Source organism: Solanum verrucosum, unplaced genomic scaffold (genome assembly GCF_900185275.1).
Source record: "Solanum verrucosum unplaced genomic scaffold, falcon-dt-bn FXZP01000229.1, whole genome shotgun sequence".
Classification (NCBI taxonomy): domain Eukaryota; kingdom Viridiplantae; phylum Streptophyta; class Magnoliopsida; order Solanales; family Solanaceae; genus Solanum; species Solanum verrucosum.
The window spans coordinates 3,632,111-3,644,877 of record NW_026020011.1 but is presented as its reverse complement, the minus strand read 5'-3'; the positions used below and the strand labels follow the sequence as shown (position 1 = coordinate 3,644,877).

The 12,767-nt window shown below is 27.4% G+C and overlaps 2 protein-coding genes and 1 non-coding gene across 3 annotated transcripts; 1 reads left to right on the top strand and 2 right to left on the bottom strand.

Annotated features, from left to right (window-relative positions):
- Window positions 1–3,625: 3,625 nt before the first annotated feature.
- Window positions 3,626–3,705, bottom strand: TRNAL-UAG (transfer RNA leucine (anticodon UAG)). The gene has a single exon. It is a non-coding gene; the product is annotated as a tRNA-Leu (tRNA).
- A 4,036-nt stretch (window positions 3,706–7,741) lies between these two features.
- LOC125820339 (transcription factor bHLH94-like) lies at window positions 7,742–9,866 on the top strand. Its single transcript, XM_049499777.1, has 3 exons — window positions 7,742–8,134; window positions 8,649–9,047; window positions 9,762–9,866. The coding sequence occupies exons 1-3, from the start codon at window positions 7,742–7,744 to the stop codon at window positions 9,864–9,866; spliced, it is 897 nt and encodes a 298-aa protein (XP_049355734.1).
- Window positions 9,867–11,445: 1,579 nt separating this feature from the next.
- On the bottom strand, window positions 11,446–12,438 carry LOC125820338 (RING-H2 finger protein ATL54-like). Its single transcript, XM_049499776.1, has one exon. The coding sequence runs from the start codon at window positions 12,412–12,414 to the stop codon at window positions 11,446–11,448; it is 969 nt and encodes a 322-aa protein (XP_049355733.1). The 5' UTR covers window positions 12,415–12,438.
- Window positions 12,439–12,767: the final 329 nt, after the last annotated feature.

The following is a 12,767-nucleotide window of genomic DNA, read 5'->3' as shown; positions in this document are numbered from 1 at the left end:
TAATTAATCCTGATATATATTAAAATACCAAAATGTTAATTGTTTCTCCATACAATTAAGCAATCAGCCAAGCATTTAATAGAAGTTTATGTTGTTTCAAAGAAATCAAAGAATATTTCAATGAGTAAATCATTTACGAAGGTAATGATAAATTATTTTTTTATTTTTCATACTGAACAAGTAAAAGTGAACGGAGGGAATACTCGCCAATTTTAGCACGTAAAGAGAGTTTTTTTTCTTCATCTTTTATCCGCGGCATAAATTACTTATTCTCTAAATTGTATATTTTCCAATACTTCAAACTAAATATCAATAAATATGAATATCATTATAAAATAACAGACATGCAAAGTCGAAATAATATTGATCACTAACTAGTAGGAGTAGTATCAAATAATAATTCTAGTTAAATTCCCATAATCTTAAAGAAATAAATACAGTACATCTTCTTGGCAGCTGAATTGACAATTTTCTGCCTCTAACCATGCTTTGCGCTAATAAAACATGCTATTAGTATTTAATTAAATTGCTTAAAATAGGGCTAATTTTGGTGCTTTGTTAGATGATGAGTTGTAATTACAAGGACATGTACAATATAATACTAATTAAGATTTAACTGACAAAGACGGGGGAAAACAGAATGAAAATAGGGTTTAGTGTTCACACCTCTAATGACAAAACCTAAGTTTTATATTACTTGTAATTAGTAGCTTATTGATAGAATTCCCAAATCAAAATTAAATTTGATTAGAACAAAGATTTATAATAAGGGAAAAAAGGTTGTTTAGATGTTAACCCTTTGGACCTTACTGAATCTCAAGAGTCATTTTTTCTTCTCAAGTTTTCTTTTAATAACCATTGATATTGTCTGAGTCAATTTGCGCTAATTTTAATTAATTTCACGTGATATTTGCTATAAGTAGTACTGGCTAGCTAGTTCGATTATTAGATATCTATAAAAAATTTGATAGACGAAAAGAAAATACCTAACCACTGATTATTATTAAGACATACCTTTGATGCTATTTTTCTTTATCGTACAGTAATGTCAAAATAAAAAAGTGTAAGGACCAAATAGAAACTAATAGTCTCTTCGAGGACGATATGAATACAAAGTAATATATGTTCAAATATATATAGGTTCTACTTTAATTTAAACAAATTTAAATACAAAATTTAACTCTAATATTACTAATAATCTTCTATTTATAAATAATAGGAGAGGAAAGCCACATGTCAGTACCACAATTATTCTTGAGTTTTAGTTTAAAACTGATATTTTTAATTAATTTAAATAATAAATTTAATTTTAAAAACAAACAACAATTTAAAACAGTTTTGAAACTTAACGTTTAAATTCAATTTTAAAAACAAATAAAAATATAAAACAGTTTTTTTTAAAAATGGTTTTGGAACTTAATGTTTAAATTCACTTTTAGAAATAAACAACAATTTAAAACAGTTTTGAAACTTAACATTTAAATTCAATTTTAAAAACAAATAACAATATAAAACAGCTTTTTATATATAAAAAAAAAAAAAACAGTTTTGGAACTTAATGTTTAAATTCAATTTTAAAAATACATAACAATATAAAACAATTTTTAAAAAAAAAAACATTTTGGAACTTAACGTTTAAATAATTTTAAAGCATATTTAAGCAATAGACAAAATTGTAAAGAAAATATTGTTATATAAACAGAAAAATATAAGAAATTATCATATCAAAATTGTTAACTTCCTACCCCAAAAAAATCAACCGTATTAATTCAGTAAATTTAAATACATAGTCTTTTCTTTAGTTTTTTTAGGGAAAAAATGCATCTCGATAAAGGAAATTCAAAACAATAATAATCCTTACCATTCATGGAAAGTAAAGGTAATAATTTATTTATTTTTTTGCATATTTTCTCTCTTTTTCTTCTGTTTTATGTGGTTTATTATCAATAAATGTACTTTATTTCGGAAGTTCTAGATGTTGAAGATGATCAGTTGAAGTTAGGATCAAGTCATTTGTGTGATGAATAGATGTAGTTGAAGAAGAGATAAACTTTTAAGACTCTATTCATGTATAGCATAACTAGAAAATATAATATAAAATCTGAAAAAACATAATTTAAAAAAATCTGATTTTTTTTTAAAGAAACAGAACAACCCTTATAATATCAAATTTTTAATTGTGATGTTAGAGTAATTATTAATTTTTAAATTCAAAAAATATAAATGTTGATAGGTTAGTCAGTGGAGAAATCTAAGGGGTGATTTTAGTGCCCCTTATAATTTCAAATTTTACATTGTGAAGTTAAAGAAATTATTAATTTTTAAATTCAAATAATATAAATGATGATACGTTAGTCAATGAAGAAATTTAAGTTGTGATTTTAGTGCCCTTTATAATTTCAAATTATAAAATTAATATAAAATATGAAAATAAAGATAAAAAGTACAAATATAATTACCCTAATAATTTCAAATTTTAAATTGCAAACATATCTACCCTTATATAGTAACTGTCCATGTTCCAAACTCCACAAATTGCACGTATTTTTTATTCCTCATTTCCTTCGAGCATATAAATTTTGATCTCTACTAATTAGTGAACCAAACGTTATATTGAAGGAAGGGATAAGGATAATGAAGAATGAATATATTTCTTTCCTATTAAGTGTTATAAATAATTTTGAATTGTCTGTTAAATCCCGAACAGAGAAAGTGAGATATACAATTAGTTCCATCAATCAATAGGTTATGTGTGAGAACTTGCTGCAGATTCAATTACACTCTCACAATCATGTCTATAAAATTCTTCTCCCAGATAATTCTATCACACAACTATAAATATTGTTAGTGTTTGAGTTTAGTTTCTTCTTGAATATTAACACTATGAAATTTGGGTATGCATTAAATATATATATATATATATATATATATATGTATAATTATAGATACTATTAGTTTTTGTTGTTTCTTTTTTAATTTTTTTTCTTAATGATTTTAAGTTTGTTTGTTTTTGCAGGCTTCATATATGAATTCGCTGGATTTAAATTTTTATTATTTTAGATATTGTTAACGTTATTACTACACATATTTAAATTGTAGCATTTGTTTGGTAATAATGGTATCTTATAAAATTATTGGTTAAATTATAACTGCACATATTTAAAATTTAACATTTGTTTGATATCCAAGTGATTCAACTTTTTTATTGTATGCTTAGCATTATGATACGACTTTTCTTAGTTATATTTAATTTTAATCTAACTATTAAATTTTCTTATATCTTTATTATTCTAACAAGTGGATAATATGAAGAGAGTGATAGTCGTTATTATTCTAAATAATTTAAAAAATAAATAAATAAAAGAATGATTAAAAGATTATTATTGTCAAATTTAGACAAAGAACTAAGCTTATATATTGATTTGTTTACATAAATATTTTACTATAACACATCAAGATGCTATTAACATTCTCAAATAAATTTTAAAATGATATCTTATAATAAGTTGAAATTTTAAATTTGCAATAGATTAAAATTTATGATTACATTTATCAATTAACCGCGCAACGCGCGGGCATGTATACTAGTTTGTTATAATGCAAAACTTTAAAAAAGGGAAAAAAATGACGGCTGTGGGATTTGAACCCACGCCCTTTCGGACCAGAGCCTAAATCTGGCGCCTTAGACCACTCGGCCAAACCGTCTTATATATGTATTTAGTTGCTAGTTTATTCCTTATAGGTTATTTACGTTGTTGAGAACATATAGACCTCTTTGACCAAGACCTTTAGATATCAAATCAAGAAAAAAATAAAATTTGATTAATCAATTTAAGATTTCTTTAGAGTTATGCAGATATTAGTAATGTAAAATTGGTTACGAATAAATTTATGTATTATTTTACATCGATATTAGTTATGCAGAGATTATATTCTCACATTCTATCTTGCAAAAAATAATACATATATAAATTTCTCAAAACTTATACATGTATTAGTCATGCGGGTTTCTAAATTGTCAACCAAACGTCACATTAATTTTATACATGAATCACTTATTTCATATCTATCCATCAAACATCATATAAGTTATACAAAAATTAATACATGAATAACTTGTTTCTTATTCAGCTATACTAGTTAGTTCATAAATATTACCGATAAATTTGATAATTTGATGGTAAAATTATCCAAACCAACTACTCATTCCCAAAAAGACTCGAACTCAAGATCGTCTATGATTAAGAATAAAGAAGTATTTACCAGTTTACATAACTTGTTGATGAGTTTCGTTAAAGTGTGTACATGTAGCTTAATTTGTCTTAGTAAATCTAACGGGAATCCTACCTATCGCATTGAAATATTAATAAACGTTACTTAAGTTGCATTATCCTCTAATAATTATCGTCTTCTTTAATAAGGTAATCAACTTAAATAAGTATGTCTCGACAATTATCATATGTTTATGGGTGTTTAATTCAATACTTCTCTTTTTTATATATTATCTATGTTCTACTTTATGTAATCCCTGGTTCTTTTTAGTCCATTAATTAGAAAAAATGGCAAATTAAAATTTTGAAAAAACATTTAATTTTAAATTGTTCATTTTAGCCTTAACAAGATGTTTTCAATAATTATACCAATACTATTATAACATGTTTAAGGCAATAAATTTATTAAAATGTCTCTACTTCATGAAGGGTAAGATTTGCGAACCTCACCTAGCTCTTCACATCCTCAATTAATTATAGTATCACACGAAATATGTTATTATTGTTATTATTATTAAGTCTCAAAAGTTTCATAGGAACAGAATATATATCATGTCATACCTAAAATCACAAGTTCCAAAATTGATTATTCATTTTTAAAATATTAGATAGTACTTACGTAAGAAATAGTAATGCAGTCAAAAAATTTGAGTACGGAATACTCAATAATTATATGGGAAGACGACAAACAACACTACAAAAAATAATAATACTGTTCCATTATTTTAAAATAATAAACATAAAAAGAGACTTTCTTCAAGGGTTTACTTGTAGCTTTGCCTAAGAAATCTGAACAGAATCACACTGATTCCATTAAAATAATAAACCTAAGTCAAGTTGCATAATTATATATTGTCTCTAATCATTTTTAAATCAAGTATACTGTACAACTTTAATCAGTAATTGAATAATTTAATCTTGCATTTTAATAATGTATAAATTAATCAAGTGTATGTTAGTTAAGCATCAATAGTTGTGAAGGTTTGGAAGACAAAAATAAATTAACATAGCTCAAGATGAACAAAGCCAAGAAAATATTAAATTGGAAAGGGTAATTAAGGAATTCCAAAGTGTAAAAGAATTGAAGCCCTAGAGAATGTATTGTATATATGAGAATTTTTTTTACTTCAAATCCCTTAAAAGGATGTTTATCAAGAATAGGGTAATCCTAAATTTCTTATGTCTTACCTTTCATGTTAGTCCTATTTTTAATAGAGTACTCTAATTTTGACATTCTCATTTCACTATCTTATAGAATTAATTAACATGACATATTTAATATCTTAAGATTCAAAGGACGATATATTTTGTATATTATACACATCGCTTTGAACGGAAGAAGGGGAAAATATCCAATTTTTTCCTTTACTTTGTGAAATAGTCCACATTTACCTTTTATTAAAAGTTGGGGTCAATATATTATTATCATTACGAAATTAATCCATACCTTTTTTTTTCACTGAAGATCTATTAAAAATAACCTTCGACCTTCGTAAAAAAAGATAAAATGTATACAAGAAAGGAACAAAGACATCATTGTGAAATATAAAAGAGTGAGGATATAGGATTCTTGGTAAGACAAGAAAGGAACAAAGACATCATTGGAATATAAAAGAGTACTACTTTGATTTCTCTCTCTCTCTTTGTATGGTTAACCCCCAAACAAAACACATGTTCTTTCTTTTGGTTCAGTAAGAGTTGTTTGATTTAAATACAAGTTATAATGAAGAGATAAATTATATGATGAAATTTATTATGCTAAAATTATTTTATATTGAATTGGACAGTTAAATTATTTTCAGTCTAAATAAGGTAGTGTCTAATGTCATCGAGAGTGAGTTGGTAGGAGGCTTGAGATCTTGAGAATGGATCAAGGAAATCGTCTAGTAGTCTCTGACTTGGTCTTCGAACCCTAAGTCTCAGCCCCTTCTTGACTTGCCTCGCTCTCAGATTGACCTATCTACTTGACTAAGTTTTAATTTTTTATATTCAAAATAATATGCATTGCATAAATTTTAAGAATAAGTTAAATTGTTTACAAAAATGTCATGAATGTGAAAGGTGATGTATAAAAAGGATTTAAATAGATATTTTTGTCATTTACCTATTTTATTTCGGGATAAATTATCCCGAAATTAATATACCACCTACTGGAGGTATAACTTATCGCAATACTTATTATTTATTTCAGAATACGTTATTCTTAACTTATCAACTAAACAATAAATTAAGTAACACTATAATTTAATTTCATAACTAATTCATGTTATCCTTCACGTCAAACGATCTTGTTCCTGCAATATTCTTACTCCTACTTGGTGTTAACTGATTTCAAGTACGTGATGAGATATCAAATCCTTTTTTTATTTCCTTTTGGTATTTGTACAATAATAATTATTACTACTTTAGTACACGTAACACGTACAATAGTGTGGTAAGGAATAAGAATTTCTAAATTATAAATTGTTAGTTCATATTTAATTTATACGAGATTTCATTAATCTTCTAGATTTAATTTTTTAATATTATTTTCATCTCTAAACTATTCAACGTTTTGTTGCACTCTAAACCTAATTCTCAAGATTGTACTAATTTTTGTGGTTAACCTATTCTGTCTATTAAGATGTTGTTATTGCATAGTTAAATGGACTTTTGCACTGAATTTTGTATCTATAAAATTTCGACACTCATTTTAATATCTAATATTTTGTACAGATTTCTTTCATTTATGAAATTGTCATACTTGCAAAGTTAATTAATTAAATTGTTCAGCTCATGTGTGTACTTGATAAATTCAGGATTACCCGGTGACTCTGTCTGAATTCCACTTTCACTAATTAATTAATTAATTGTGGCATTTGTCTTGTGCTCGTTTGTGTTGGTCTACCTTGGGTCCCACAAAAAATTGTTGTAAATAATTTTTATATCTACCTCAACGTTTATTCTACGTGCCACACTTATAACCTTACTTTGATTATCGTATTATATGTTGCTTTTACTATTCTCTTCTCCATTATATTCAGAATGACTATGCTACGTACTTTACTATTGTAATGATCCCCCGTTTCATGCTTGATTTATTATATTTTAATTACTCGAGTTGAGTGTCTATTGAACTCCCCACCTTCACAAGGTAAAAATAAGACTATTTGCATCACTCTCTTCAAATTTCACATATTGAATTACGCTGAATATGTTATTTGTAGTTGTATTAATTGTGTAAAGAATTCTTATAATCTCAAATTTTATTTGCTTGCTTTGAACTCATATACTATTACAAAAGCCACAAAGTTTAGTGTGCAAATTCAAGAGCTCTCTTCCCTTCTCTCTTCTTTGATCTTCTTTCTCTTTGGTCATTTGAAATTCATTGGAAAAAAAAAACATTAACTCCAATTATTTTCTCTCTCACTTTCTTGACCTTTAATTTCTAACATATGTTAGGGACAAAAAGGTAAATAAAAAAAAGAATCATGGCATTAGAGACAGTGGTTTACCCTCAAGAACAATATAATGGCTATGTTTGTAAAGAATTATATGGGTATGAAGAGCAAGAAAGTTCCATTATTCTTGACAACAATTTGGAGTACATTTCATTTTATAATTATTCAATGATGCAAAATCAAGTGAAATTAGGAGATTGCAATATTGTTGAGGAGAATAGTAATAATATGCTGTTTTTGGAGGGTTCATCAGCAAATTCAAATTCAAATTCTTTAAGGTGTTGCACGAAGAAAAGGAAACGAACATGTAATAATAAAGACCAGAGAATGATACATATAGCTGTGGAGCGAAATCGGCGAAAACAAATGAATGATTATCTTACTATTCTTCGATCTTTGATGCCATCTTCCTACGTTCAAAAAGTTTGTTTTCTTCTTCTCTTCTTTTTTTTAAAGAAAGTTATTTCAATCGAATCGTCTTAAATGAATGAATTTGACCTTTAAAAATTTCAAATGATCATTCAATTACTATTTCTTTTAATGAAGTTTTCCTTTGTTTCTTAAAAATAAAATTACATCTATTTCCAAGTTGATTAAAGTAATTACTTGTCCAAATTAAACTATTTAATTTACTAGGAGTATCAATTACATTCAAATCTAATTTGGCCGTCAAATTTGAAGTACTAGTGAAATACTAATATTGCTTTGGGTTGGATTTTAAGTGAAATAATATTTTTTATTCATATATATAAAAAAAAATTCATCTCTAAACACAATTTCAATTTTAATCTAAAATAAATTCATTTTCTAAATAAATTCAATAAAGATATTATCCAATTCTTTAAAAATATTTTTGTATTTCTAGGACTTTTATTGTATTATATAGTTTAATAAGTTACGATGAAATTAATTAAAGAGAATTCTTTATTAATGTCAGGCGGACCAAGCATCAATAATTGGAGGAGCCATAAACTTTGTAAAAGAGCTAGAGCACAATCTCCAAACTCTACAAGCTCAAAAGACATTAATTTCTCAGCTCGAAAAAAGCGATATATCATCATCACCGCTTTTTGCTGATTTCTTCTCTTTCTCACGATACTCAAATTGTTCATGTGAGTCATCAGTAGCAGTCAAAAAATCTCGACCACTACTGATGAGTCATGACATACAAGTGAACTTAGTAGAGAGTCATGTCAACCTCAAAATACTCTCAAAGAGAAGACCAAAACAACTCATGAAGATAGTAGTTGGCCTTCAATGCTTGTGGCTTACTATTCTTCACCTTAATGTCACTACTGTTCATGACCAAATTGTTCTTTACTCCATCAGCACTAAGGTTTGTCATTAATTTTTTTTGCATCTCTCCATATTATATTTTGTACGTAGATACTCGCATTTTGTGTTTACACCAAATTAAACATATAATAATGTCATCATAAGAGTCATGATTAAATTAGAATAAGATACATAAGCCTAACTTTTTTAGGTCATGAATCCCCCACTTTTTATGGACAAATAGTTGTAGTTATTTTTTTGAATTTAACTCAACTCTCAAGAATTTTAGCACTATCATATGATAAGTTACAAATACTCTTTTATGAAGAGTTATCTAAAAATATATTTTGTGTGATATCATAGTGTAATTTTTTTTTAATACTATTGGTGTTATAACTCAAAAATCTCTTGTAAATGATATGATATTGTGAAAATTCTCTAAGGGCAAAATGCATGAATATCCAATTTTGATGTTAACATAACTTGTCCCTAACTTCTTCTTTTTTATGTATACCTATTTCGGGATAACTTAGAGCATACAATGTACGAATAAAATTAGTCCAGACATAGATTAATTTCAAACACAATATCTAAATTAAATTTTAGATACCGGAAGTTCAAATTCATATGACTGAAATCCATACATGTTCAGTTATTTTCCCCTCTTTTCTCTCTCTATATATATATAATATTCTTTTTCATTTACAAATCAAATGTTTCATATATATTTCTAATTCATATATATTGTGTGCAATATGGATAAAATTTGGAACAGCTAGAGGAAGGGTGCCAATTGACAACAGTAGAAGAAATTTCTCATGCTGTTAACCAATTATTGGATAGAATTCAAGAAGAGGAGGCTACTTCAAGTTTAAACTAATAATTTTTTTCTCAAAAATATAATAGCTCTTGTTTATTTAATTTCTATATGTATCAACTTTTCTTCTTTTAATCATTTTTATTAGTTTACTACTACCTTCTTAATCATTATAAATACTACCTTTCATAGTCTCAAGGAGAATGATTGAATTTTCTTGACATAAAATAATTCTAGTGTCTATGGCAAATTGAGTTGAGATTCTAGATAGATTTAGTCCAAACCCTTTCAGGTAAGGGTGGGCATAAATATTTGAAAACTTAGATCGAACTGAATTAGTTTCATTCTTCAATTTTCGATATTTTTCTTCAGATTCAATATAATTTTTCTAATAATATGATATTTAGGTTTAATGGACCTCGATATTATGTATCTGATTTTTCAATAGTACAAAAGTTCAATAATCAACTCTTCAAATTTCATACTTGAACTCAAGTCTCAAGCCCATAAATTTCAACTCAAGTTCTAAGCCCATATCCCATTCCGAAATTAAGAAATCGAACTAAATGAACCGAACTTTTCAAAAATCAAATCAAAGTTTGAAAGAATCGAATTGAAGAATCAAACACCCCACTTATCGTATAAAAATTGTAATCTTAATGAAACCTAGCTAGCCTAGAATATATATTTACACACAGTTAATTGTCTTTTATGAAGTCTAGCTAATCTAGTCATTTTTAGGAGAACCGGTCTATAATTGGGGATTGTCAAATCTACTTCAATCAAATTGACATATTACATAATTCAATGTATTAGTTATTTCGTATAAAATAATATACAGATTTTCTCATAATTTATCAATATATTAATTTTACGGGTTTTTAAATTATCAATCAAACATCATATTCATTTTATATATGAATAATTTATTTCTTATATACCTACCAAACGTCGTATAAATTATACAAAAATCAATACATGAATAATTTATTTCTTATTCATCTATCAAACGACTCCTAAATGATTGTTATATCAGCTTACTATACTACTTTTAATAAGCTTAATAAAATAAAACAAAATTCAAGATATTTTCCAAAACAAAAATTAATTACGTAGATATTAATGAGCATGTTGCAATGCGCTAATTAGAGTTTAATTTCCAATTAATTAATAGGGTGCCTTGCTGGAATCTGTTGTCCCACCCAAATGGTGGGTAAATTTTTTTCACAAAACTGACTCTGTATCAAAATGGACTCGAACCTGAGATCTCTGGTTAAGTATGAAAAAGTATTTGCAACTCCACCGTAACCTTTGTTGGTGGATGGGTAAAATTTAGACATACTCAGTGTCTAAGATTTTTTTTTCTTCTAAAACTCAGCCTAATAATGAAAAAGTAAATATGCCTCATTTGTTAGATGATAAGCATATATGTACATTATTTATTAATCGACAAGGATATATGTGTACCACTTTTACAACGATGTATATATCCACCTCAAATCGCAAAGTTGTGGCACAAAACATTACAAATGATCTTGAAGTTGTACAACAATGTGCAAGTCTCAGTAAGACTTCAGTCCTTACATCAATTACAATAAAGCCCATGTCTCTCATCTTTTTTTTTGTCTGTTCGGACTCCACATTAGAGCCCCGAGCACGACTCATTTCTCTTACTTTTCGAAAAAAATGACCTCCCACCATAAGAAAATGATCTCTTCATTGAAGAAGCACTGTCCATAACCCTTTGGATTCTTGAATTTGAACTTGTTCCCTCATTTCTTTTTGTCTCTACACACTTTTTTTCACTTTGTAGTCCTATATTTGTAGCAATTGAAGAATCCATAGATACTGACCTTCGCATTTTTTGTAATATTTCAACATCTTTTTTCGATGTTTCATGACGTTCATCATGATCATCGTTTTCTTGAAATTCCCCTTCTCTAGCCTCATTGTTGTTATTCATTTCTACAATTGAACCAATATCATCATTAGTACTCGATATGGGAACGATTATTGATGATCCCACGGGTGCAACAACAGTGTTGGAGATGATAGGAGCACGACACAATGGGCAATTAACGTGTGATCTAAGCCACATATCGATACAATCGATGTGAAAAGCATGGTTACATTTAGGTAACAACTTAAGTGAATCATCATCTTGAAATTCATTCAAACAAACAGAGCACTCTGTTCCATCAACTAAACCATCCCCTGTTTGGTACTTGAAAATTGTAATCAAATTGATTAAAGAAGTCTCTATTCCCATAGTATTGATGTACCAAATTGGATGATCATTAATCGACTCACCGTTATCGCCTTCTCCTCTCGTTCTTCTACGATTCCAATTCGAGCAATTTCTTACGATGATTATGTAGTAGCTAACGAGTAGGAACAAGCTAACAAATAACGCGATGGATATAATAATATAAGGTAAAATGTTTTGAACAACTTTGTTGCTCGATTCGATTGGTGCTGGTGGTGGTATTGGTGGTGTCATGTAATAGTTCATATTAGGGTATGGATAGCATCCATAAGGACATGTTGAGTCACAAATATTATGGCAATTTGTTGTTTGGTTTGAAGATGGAAATAGCATTCTTGGCCTCATGGCCAATGACAAGATTAAAAGAAAGAAAAAAAAATGTGAATATATTGAAAAGGGGGTGTTTGGTATGAATAAAGAAAATATAATAATGAAGTTAGGTTAAGTTGTGGATAGAAAATGATGATGATTTTGTTGAGAAGTCATTGTGAGCCATGTATATAAAATTTATCTCAATAATGTGTAGTTGACAACTAGGAAGCGTAGCAAGATAGTTTTGTGAAAAACTCCTACTCCTCCCAATTTATATAGCACGTTTGATTTTTTTTTTTTAAAAATAAAAATTAAAAAGGACTTTGAAAATTTATTGTCATACAAAACAACACTTGGGGGTTGTTTTGGTGGAAAGAAATTATTTC